This window comes from Kryptolebias marmoratus, linkage group LG2, assembly GCF_001649575.2.
Source record: "Kryptolebias marmoratus isolate JLee-2015 linkage group LG2, ASM164957v2, whole genome shotgun sequence".
In the NCBI taxonomy this organism is placed as follows: Eukaryota; Metazoa; Chordata; class Actinopteri; order Cyprinodontiformes; family Rivulidae; genus Kryptolebias; species Kryptolebias marmoratus.
The window spans coordinates 5,610,974-5,621,971 of NC_051431.1; the positions used below are offsets into that span (position 1 = coordinate 5,610,974).

The 10,998-nt window shown below is 38.8% G+C and overlaps 1 protein-coding gene across 1 annotated transcript in view; it reads left to right on the forward strand.

Annotated features, from left to right (window-relative positions):
- LOC108235958 (protocadherin-16) overlaps positions 1-8,041 on the forward strand; it is a 77,533-nt gene extending 69,492 nt beyond the window's left edge. The window contains exons 13-21 of the mRNA XM_017416301.3: positions 18-227; positions 340-1,206; positions 1,304-1,417; positions 1,500-1,711; positions 2,030-2,181; positions 2,633-2,763; positions 3,051-3,337; positions 3,464-3,605; positions 3,846-8,041. Coding sequence (XP_017271790.1) covers positions 18-227; positions 340-1,206; positions 1,304-1,417; positions 1,500-1,711; positions 2,030-2,181; positions 2,633-2,763; positions 3,051-3,337; positions 3,464-3,605; positions 3,846-6,436 — 4,706 coding nt within the window. The 3' untranslated portion in view covers positions 6,437-8,041. The remainder of the gene's footprint in view (positions 1-17; positions 228-339; positions 1,207-1,303; positions 1,418-1,499; positions 1,712-2,029; positions 2,182-2,632; positions 2,764-3,050; positions 3,338-3,463; positions 3,606-3,845) is intronic.
- The last annotated feature ends 2,957 nt before the right edge of the window (positions 8,042-10,998 follow it).

The window sequence follows — 10,998 nt, forward strand, 5'->3', positions numbered from 1 at the left end:
TGTTTTTTGTCTTGCAGTGTATGCAAAAGATGGAGGCCTTCCACCCAACTATGCTAAAGCAACCGTGAGGATCAAGATACTTGATGTTAATGACAATGCCCCTGTCTTTGGACGACTCTACTACAGCATTGATGTGCCTGAAAACCTGGAGGCATTGCCTCTGTTCACCCTGAAAGCCACTGACCTAGATGCAGGAAAAGGAGGGAAGATAAACTACAGAATTGCAGGTGTGAATTATTTTAATGCTGTTTTCTAACTGTTCAGTTGAATAGCAGGACATTTTTATAAAATTTAAAGTGTCAAATTTTGATTTTCCGCAATTCTCTACTCTTCCTGCAGCTGGTGATCCATCTGGAGACTTTCACCTTGACAGACAGTCAGGTGTGCTGTATACTTCAAGGCCTCTGGATCGGGAAAAAAGACCTGGATATACCCTAACAGTCATAGCCCAAGACCAGGGCCACCCTTCCCTCAGTGGCACTGCCACTGTAGAGGTGACAGTTCTGGACATCAATGACCACAGCCCACAGTTTCAGAGTGGTAGCTATACTGCTGACATTTCAGAAGATGTTCCCATTGGCTCACTGGTTCTAGAGGTGAAAGCCGTTGATTTGGACTATGGACTCAATAGCCAGGTTCTCTACTTCCTGAGCCAGGGCTCTCACAGCATGTTTATCATAGACCAGAACACTGGCCGCATCATCACAGCAGCCCCTTTGGACAGAGAAAAAACTGCCTCTTATTCCTTTGAAGTGTGCGCCACTGATTCCTCCCCCACAAACCCACAAAATTCGACTTCTCAAGTTACTGTCTACATTCAAGATGTAAATGACAATGCCCCGTTCTTCATTCAGGACCCACTTATTCTGAATATTTCCACCAGTAGCGTGTCCAGCCGCAGAGTACTGGCCACCATGAGGGCAGAGGACAAGGATTTTGGGGCTAATGGCTCAGTTTTCTATCGTTTTGCCAACCCCGTAAGGGGCTTTACCATTAACTCACTTACTGGAGACATCCAAGCCACAGAGAAGTTGCAGACTTTGACCCAAAGCCAGAGAACTTTGATAGTTCAGGCCATGGACCAAGGAAATCCAGCTCAGTCTTCCTTGGGGGTGGTTATCATTTATATAAGGGAACAAATTTACAGGGGTATTCGCTTCTCCCGAGCAGCTAGAGATGTTAGTCTGCAAGAAAATGCTGCCGAAGGTTTGAACATATTACTTAATTTCATCTTTATGTTTGCATAAATGCAGGCAATAAATTGATTCAATATGTTTCAGCAATGCATATTTTTATCCTTCAGGCACAGTGGTAACACAGACTCAAGCCCAGTATCCTGATGGCTCTAAAACCGGTATCAGTTACAGCATTTTTAGTGGAAATAGAATGCAGTCTTTTGGAGTAAACTCCATTACTGGTAAGTGCACCTATCACTGCACTCACCACATTACAATATCTTCCAACCCAATTAGTGATTTATTTCTGTTTTGCTAAATTAGGTGAAATATGGGTCCAGAAATCTGAAGGACTCGATTTTGAAGAGACCCCTAAACTCCGCCTGGTGGTGAAAGCTGAGACAGCGTCCTCCATCTCCTACATGGCTGTCAACTTAATTCTACAGGACGTAAATGACAACTTGCCACGCTTCCAACTCCAAAACTATGTAGCATACATTAGGGAGGCACAAGGCTATGATTTTCCCATTATCCAGGTACAGTAGCCAGTCTTCTACTTGTTTATTATGGCTGGCTGTTGTTAAAGTGTGAATTTATAAAATTGCTATGGAAAAATAGTCAAGGAAATCTGGATTGTTTCAGCACTGTATAAAAAGGATTCCAGTCAAATGCACCAACTGAATTTAGTTTATATTCAGGAGTGCTATCAAGTGTAGTTGAGAAATAGTAACTTATTCTTATGATCTCTTGACTTCCAAGTTCAATATTAGATTCTGCTTCAGGTTCCACTGAAAAGAAGCTGTTGCAAATATTTCTGTGTACTTGTTTCCAAAATGTGGTGGTCATTTTTTCAGGTTGCTGCTGATGACTTGGACCAGGGTCAAAATGGTCAAGTGACCTACTCGATCAGGTCATCAATCATGAGTGGCTTGTTTAAGATCGACTCCTTGACAGGCAGCATCACCACTGCTGCCATCATGGACAGAGAGATCTGGACACAAACAAAGTGAGACTTGCCCTTTTTTCTTTTTCCACATGTAATCACTTACCTTTGCTCATACATTCTCTTCCTCCCAAATCCATGTATTAATTGTTACAGTAATCTTTTGTTTCAGTGATTTCCTCTATCAAAGGCTTTTTGTATATTGTTTTGGTCAAGATGAGATGATCAATTTCAAGATACTTTCAATTGGATTACATTTCTTAGAACATGTCAGACTTAATGACACTTTAGATTGACAAGAACTGATCAGAAAATTATTGTGTAATTGTAGAAAAAGAGAAAAGCTTAGAAAAAAAATAGAGGGTAAAACAGAAGGCACTATATATCATTTTTAAAGTGTATATTTCAATTCTGATTCTGTGATAAAAAGTCTTTTTTATTGCTTCAGAAATTAAACATGTTGCAGGGTTAAAAAGAAAAAGTTCAGATACTGATATTCATTTTTTGGCCATAGGCTTGTTGTTGTGGCAACAGACCGGGGAACCCCACGACTGGCTGGCTCGGCCACGCTCACTGTGATCATCATTGACCTCAATGACAACAGTCCCATGATTCCTCTGCCTCGAGAAATCCGGGTGCCTGAGGGTAAGCTTTACAGTGGAAGTTAGTTGAGTGATCTTATCATAAAGCCTCACATCATACTCCCTGGCAGCTCATTCAGTGGGGCTCAGTGAGAAAAGTCTGACCCTTTTATGAAACAAGTTATTGCCAAAGTTTCTGTATTCATTTCCTGTCTGTTAGATTGAGGCTTTCCAGAATATTATATTTCTTCATGAAGAAAAAAAAAATTCATAATTTAGACTCTGTGCTTTTTTATGCAATCTAAATGCCCCCTCTCAGTTTTCCATATCTATTTTTATCTTCACACATAGATACTCTCATTGGCTCAGTTATCACCCGGGTAACAGGAAATGATGTGGATTCAGGACCACCCCTTTCCTATTCTCTACACCTGGATGCAAACAACCAAGACATGTTTGGTATTCATCATTATGGAGGAGAAGTGTCTTTGACTGGTTCTTTGGATTATGAGGAAAGGACATGGTACACTCTGACAGTCCGCTCATCTGACTCTAAGCATCAAAGCGAGGCTAACCTCACTATCCTTGTGGATGATGTGAATGATAATGCCCCCACTTTTACTCATGATTTATATCAGGTACAGTTATCCTTATACATTGTCATAACACCTGCATACCTCATCATGTTGAATATCAGAATGTTTGTTACATTAGTGAAACTTTAGGAATGTATATTGTCATACTGATGTTGTGTTTCTGAACAGGTGACTGTATCGGAGCACCTCCCAGCAGGCAGTTCAGTGGTCACAGTAACAGCTACTGACCATGACTCTGGGGAGAACGGAAGGATTACCTACAAAGTAAAGTCATCAACAAAGGGTGTTTTCTTTATTGACCCAAGCAATGGTAAGTGTGCACATTTGGGTGGCTTATAGGTTTTTGGTGTTATTTGCAAAAAGCAGTCTAAATAATGTTTTTGTGCTTCCCTTTCAATAAAAATTAGAAATACAAATTGCATTTGATGCTATTCTGCTCAGAGATTTTACTTGATTAATTTATTGTTGATTAACGGCTCACTACCTTGTGTATTGAACAACTTTAAAAATGCAATTTCCTAAAGATAATAAAAATAATTTATTTTCACAGGAACTCTTTTCATCAAACAAAAAACTGAAATGACGTTTGAGCATTCCTCCATTCTTGTGGTGATTGAGGCACGGGACCAGGGTACTCCATCTCTGTCATCCATTGCCACTGTGCAGGTCCATGTATCTGACATCAATGACAATGCTCCCATCTTCCATCAGTCAGAATACAGAGCCACTGTGTCGGAAGATGGGCTTCCTGGATCAACTGTTCTGACTTTAGAAGCTGTGGATGGAGACCTGTTCCGGGAAAATTGTGGTTTTGATTTTGCCATTGCTAGTGGCAACTCTGGTAATGCCTTCCAGATTGAGAGCAGTGTGCGCTTCTTGGAGGGCCGGGGCTTCCAGACAATTGGCAGCCTTATCCTGGCGGAAAAGCTGGACTTTGAAGCAGTACCAAGTTATAACCTGACTGTTGTGGTAACAGACCGTGGGATCCCTCAGCATAGTTCTAGCGTACCTATCCTTGTCAGTGTTACAGATGCCAATGACAACCCTCCAGCATTCAGCCGAACAGATTACAGTATTGTTCTGAGTGAAAGTACCACAGCAGGAACTGAGATCTTGCATTTATCTGCCACAGATCCAGATTCTGCCCCCAATGGGGAGGTGCAGTACTCCATAAGCTCTGGAGATGAGACACACTTTTTCCAGGTAGACCATTGGACTGGAGTCTTGAGGCTGCAGAGACCTCTAGATAACAAAGCAAAGCAGTCCCATATGATTGTTATTCAGGCCACTGATGGCCAAGGCCATTATGCTTTAGCTCCAGTCACTATTGAAGTGAAGGACATAAATGATAACAGGCCCTTCTTCCCTCTGAAGCTAGTGACTGCAAGCATTAGGGAGAACCAGCCCCAGAATGCCTTAGTTACTATGCTGCACGCTATTGACCATGACAAAGGTGTTTTTGGACAATTGAAGTATTACATGTTAGATAGCTCTAAAGCAGAAAGAGAGGGTTTTCTCATTAATCAAACATCAGGCGAAGTACGAACTCGCTCCACCTTTGACTTTGAGAAGATAAACTTGTTTCGTTTTGTGGCTGTTGCCATGGATGCTGGCAATTATTCAGCTACTGTAACAGTGCAGGTTTATGTCATAGGGGAGGATGAATATGATCCTGTTTTTATCTCCCCTGAGTTCTCATTTGAAGTGCCTGAAGGAGCGAAGAAAGGTCAGATCATTGGCAAAGTACAAGCCAGAGATGAAGATGGAGGTGTGGATGGCGTTGTCCTCTACTCATTATCAGATCATTCGCCTTACTTCGAGGTCAATAAATCAAATGGAGCAATTTCTTTAAAGGTGGACAGCAACAGTAGACATGTGAGTCGCTCTAAAAGAGAGGTGCGCCTAATTACTCTGGATGTGACTGCTCATAGCCCTCTGGAAACATCTCGCACTACAGTGATCAAAGTTACAATAGATGTAAGCCATACATCTTTTGGTCTTACCACAGACATGAATATGTTGCTTATAAGTGTCATTGCAGTTTCACTTGGCACCATAATCATTCTCACTGTAATTGCTGTGGTGCTATTTTTTGTTAAGTTAAGAAATCATAAACGTGAGCAAAATACCCGTAAACGAAAAACAATGCCAGGTACCCTACTTCACAAGCTCGAGGAAACAAAATTTGCAACAAATGAAATTATTTACCATCAGGCTCTTCCTGGATATGCCTCTGATCAAAGTGGAAGCACTGGGGGTCCATACACTCGTGGTGGATCCTTGGATCCCTCCCACTCTAGTGGTCGTGGCTCTGCAGAGGCAGAGGCTGCGGAGGATGATGAAATCAGAATGATTAATGAATATCCCAGAGTGTCAAGTATTTCTTCTTCCATCCAAGAGCGCATCTCTGCCCGAGGTCCGGACTCTGGGATCCAACAAGATGCAGATCAGCTCTCAGATGTGTCTGGTGAGCCTTCCTTAGACTGGTTCAAAGGGAAGAAACTGGGCAGCGTAAATGGGACTTTAATAACTGGCCAGGTGCCAGTGTACAGGGATGAACGGGGTGTGTATGTTAGTGTGGGACGGGGACTTAACATCTCCCAGCCTAAAGACTATACTTTCCCCGAGGATGGAAAGCCTCCTGTGGACGGCTCTCTTACAGCCATTGTGGCCAGTGATGAGGAGCTAAGGGGCAGCTATAACTGGGATTACCTCCTGAACTGGTGTCCCCAGTTTCAACCCTTAGCTAATGTTTTTACTGAAATAGCACGTTTAAAAGATGAAACTGCTCCTCCTCATCCTCGAAGGTCATTTCATCACAAAGCAAAAGCAGAGTCAAGAATTGATCCACCGCCTCTAATAACCTCTGTGGCCCACCCTGGGGCCAAAACTGTACCTCCAAAGCCTGCCATATCCAGAACCTTCCCCCACCTAGCCTCTTTCCGAAGATCTCCCATCAGCACTGAGGGATCCATCTCTTCAGTTGCGATGTCTCCAAGTTTCTCCCCTTCTCTTTCACCACTGGCAGCACGTTCACCTGCAATCACACCCTTCAGTGTCTCACAGGGCCCCTCCGCCTCCTTGATTAGCACGACTGAACACAGTTTTGAACACAGTGAAGAGGCAGATTTGGGGATTTAAACTCTAACGGGTGGAGAAAAACTGAGTCACTGCTGTCCCAAATGTCTACTGTATGACTGCAACTTGAAAGCAAGAATGCTGACTTTTTGTCTCTTCTGTTCACCATGAAACCTTGTGCCCAGTGTTAGTCTATGACCAAATAGCTAAAACTGTGGTGCTTCAAAAAAAAAAAAAAAAACTACATAAATTACAGGCCAAAAAGGACTATGCCTTTCTGTGTGTTTGTACAAGTGTGACAGCAACTTCTTCTGTTGTTTTTTAGTGTAAATTTGCACATTCAAAAAGAGATTCATTCATTTTGTAAATATTTTGTACAAAGTCATTGTTTATATTTTTATACTTCCTTGTGGTATTTGACAGAAAAAACATTTCATTCATGTGTCAATAGGTTACGAAAACCTCAGAATATATTTCTATATTTGTATATTTGCAGCTTGTGTTTGTACTGTATTTTTGTGGTATTTAATGTCATCTCAAACTTGTGACTTAACTGAAGCTCTTCATGGAAGTATGAGTTTGGATTTTTGTATGAAGTAATTGTAAATCTTTAAAGGGGAAGAGATATCTTTGCTATTACAAATGAAACATCAGTCAGAATAGAGAACTGTGTGACTATATTTTCTTGAAATCCAGTGTTTGATCTCACATCAAAATTAATAATGAATGTGAAATGCTGAAAAGGTCTTGAAGTCTTTATCACGCATCCCTTCGAACTTTGCAAAGGAAAATAGACTTTGATCCTATCCACAAGGTTCATTGGCTTTAAATTCCCACAACAAGCCTTAGTATTTTTCATGTTGCATTGTGAAGAACATTGATCATTGTGGAAGATGTAAAGTTGTTCGCTCTGTCAACACCCTAATCAGACAATGTAAGCAGGTCTTTGTTTTATCATCTGATGTTGCTTAGTCACATAAAAAACTATCATAAGCTGTAAAAGTTCTAAAGGGGTATAGAAATTTGGAGCAGGTTTCTCTGACTTATGTCTTTGTAATTTTATGTGTGTGTGTGTGTGGGGGGGGGGGGGGTGCAAGTGTGTGTGTGTGCTTTTGCTAAGAAACTTTAAGCAAGTTAATATTGGAGCACATTTTTTTCATTCAGAATGTGGGTGGACAAACAATTGTTATAACTGGTATAAAGTAAATATTTTTAACTGTTCAAACGCCACTTGTAAATGTTTCAGATACTGTACTACTTTTCCACAGATGCCTACATAATTAAATGTAAATGATCAGAAATATGTTTTGGGCAACCTCTATAGACTAAATAATATGTCAGTTTATGTTATTAACAGGTTAGTGCTCTTATTACCCAGTTTTAGACAATTTTACATACATTTTAGTTTTCTGTAGGGATAATATCCTGAAAAAGACAAATTACACATAAACACTGCCTAATTAATTGAATGAAGGCATTGTGCCTTTGTATGTTTTTTATTTAACAGTTGATGAAAAGTAACCAGCTAGTCTACTTGCCTTCTTATGTTTGTCAGTACTGAAGAGAAATAATAAAATAAATTGCCACAGATGGTTACACCGATCAATGTAGGCTGGTCCAAAAAATGTTTTGAGCAAAAAGTGCCTGATTAAATTTCTTCTCATCTTGTTTTTGCCTCTGTTACATATTTTTAATTCATCATTTTGCAGAATGTATATTTCATACAGCCATATAGCCGTTAGAATGCGCAGTTGGACATTACGTGTATTCGCAGCTGCAGTATTTGAGACTATTTAAATTTTCTTATTTGTAGAAGCTGTAGCAGGTGTCCAATCCTTTGAGTCACGCTCTTGTGAACACTGCTGTTTTGTTGATTTAGATCTCTTACAAGAAATGGTGCCAATATTTAAAAGGGAATGAAAAAGAAATATGAGTCCTAAACAGCTCTAAGCAGTTGATGTATTTTCCCATTTTTTTTAATTCCCAAGGTTAAGTGAACAAATTCAAGAGGTTGTATTTTGTGTTTATCATCATAAATGTTTAATATTGGCTTTTAAATTATTCTAAATTTAACCCATTTAAAAAAGACCTATTACTTCACTGTGTATACACATAGAGGACACCTCAGCTTTGAATAGGTAAAATTTTCACGCTTAAGGTCTTTAAAATTCCATGTTTTAAAATAAATGTATGCAAAGGTTGTTAGTAAAATATGCTCTTGTGTCCATACTTTTTTATTGGAATCTGTTTTATAACTCTTAGATTGTAGGGGCTTGAGAATATTCCTGCTGTCAATTTAAAACAGAGATGAAACTAATCAGTGTTGTTTTCTTGTGCCAAAGACTGCCTCTTCCCGGTTATTGGGCTCAGACATAAACTTGGTGTAGTAATTACATAAGCACATTGAGGTAAACTAGGCTGTCTGTTTTTCCTTTCTCTTTTTTTCTCAGGTTGATGATACACTCAAACATTAGTGTCATAGCAGACTCGAGTTATGAGATGAATTCTGTGACCCAAACCTTGGATCAGGGGCCAATATATACACAACAGAACTCAGATGATATGAGTGAGAGGGCAAAAGCCAAGTCATTACTCAAACTTAAATTAAAGACTATGTGTAAACCAAGTGAAATCTATCATTTTCCAGTCAACACAACTGGGATATACAGAAAGCTGCTTGGTTAGTGTGCAATCTTCAGGTTGGCCTTTTCCCCTCACTGCCGTACTGCCTCGATCTCTACGTCTTCAAGACTTTTCTCTGCTGTAGTACATGCTGTTTTAAAGTCATATTCCTTGGTGTTTTTGCATTGGGTGAAAACACCAATGCATTTGTCTATGCAGTCTAATTAAAATGTTTAGTTTAATCAAACTGCAAAGACAAATGACCTTCAATAGTTTAGACAGAAAAATAATTTTTATTGATTTTTTTTCTTTCTTTCTTTTAATCTCATCAAGTAGATAATTTTTATTTTGGTATGAGAAACACTAAAAGTAAGCCATGCTAATGTCAACATTAAGATGACAACATGTATAAGTTAACCAGAAACAAGAAATGTTGTATGTCAGTAGTTTTTTTTTTTATTCCAATTAACATAATCCTTACTTTCAAATAACTTCAGACGGGTTGTTAATGTTATTGACAATAAAGAGACAACATTGTAAGAATACCATCCAAGTAAACAAGTACCAAGTATTTCTTTAGTATTCTTAATGCATGCTTTATGTTCTTGGAGTTTGTTTTTAAAGCTTTCTATGGTTACAGTGTTCACACTTAAAGACAAAACAAAGAATCATTTTATGAAATCCTTAGACCTACAGAACAGTGTTGTTATTCTTGTTGATTAGTTCCACACTTTCTAATCAAGTTATTTTATTGTGCTGCTGAAAAAAAAACATCTTTGTACCACAAACTTCTGAATATACGCAGTATTGTCTTTTTCTTGCAACACAACAAATGAAAGAATTATACTGCACTGGGGGCACCATATTCTTTGGTTGTTGCATAGCTAAGTGATTAAGGCATTTCTTGTTTCAGTTACATCACTACTTTTTATTTAGACAGTTATTTACTTAGACAGTGACATTCTAGTTTGTGTTCAATAAAATGAGTCATCAGTTAATGCAAGTTCTTTTAGTTCAAACTATATAAATAATTCTCATTATAAGAATAGAACACATTGTCTTAACCTTTTTGAAATCAAATGCTGAGCTGGAATTTCTTGGCACATTTGTAAGCTTGACATGATGAATGCAAAAGGACACTTCATGATTAAATAAAAGCTCATTGTGCTCTAAAATCTGGTAACAAATTTACACTCCATCACTGATCACTGATTACAGAGCACTTCAAAAATGAATAAAGTGATGTTGCTCAAAATAACATGTAGTTTAGCCACAAATGTGACTTTGATATTAAAGGAATAGTCTGGTAATTTTTGAGGTTATGTTTTCTCAAATAGTTATCAGTGTTTGTACCTTATCAGTCGTGACATCATAGAGAAACTGTAGAGAAAATGGCAAAAGTCTTTGTTCAAGTTAGGCTAATGGCTTGCCAAATGAGGGTCTGTTTTTCAGGCTTATGAAAATTATTTCTCAAAAACAACATGCCAGTGTGAAAAACACTACATTAGCAAATGTTAAACCTCTACGCTTTTGCATAACAACATTTGTTTAGTTTATTACTGTTTTCTCAACCAAACAATGTTTGCGTTACTGCAAATGAATGCATGCTGAGCATAGATCCACTGAAATAGACTATGTGCCGATGATGCTGAGGCTGCGAATCGATCAGTTTGTCTGATCGGCATGTCGAGTCAGTCCAAAGGTTTACTCAACTCCTGGTGGACTGATACGTTTTCAGTCTCAGCACCATTGACATTCATGTAGTAACAGACATTTGTTCAATTTGAGAAAGCAGCAACAAACTACACAACTATGTCATACAAAAGTGTAGAGGTTGAATATTAGTTCTTTCCAACCAGCATGTTATTTTATAAGCTTAAAAACAATAATAAATAAGCAGCCCTTCATTTGGCTAGTCATTAACCTAACTTTTTCTCCATATCCCATGATATATGACTGTTATGGCTGATAAAGTACTTATTTAACTATTAGAATAAAAGTTA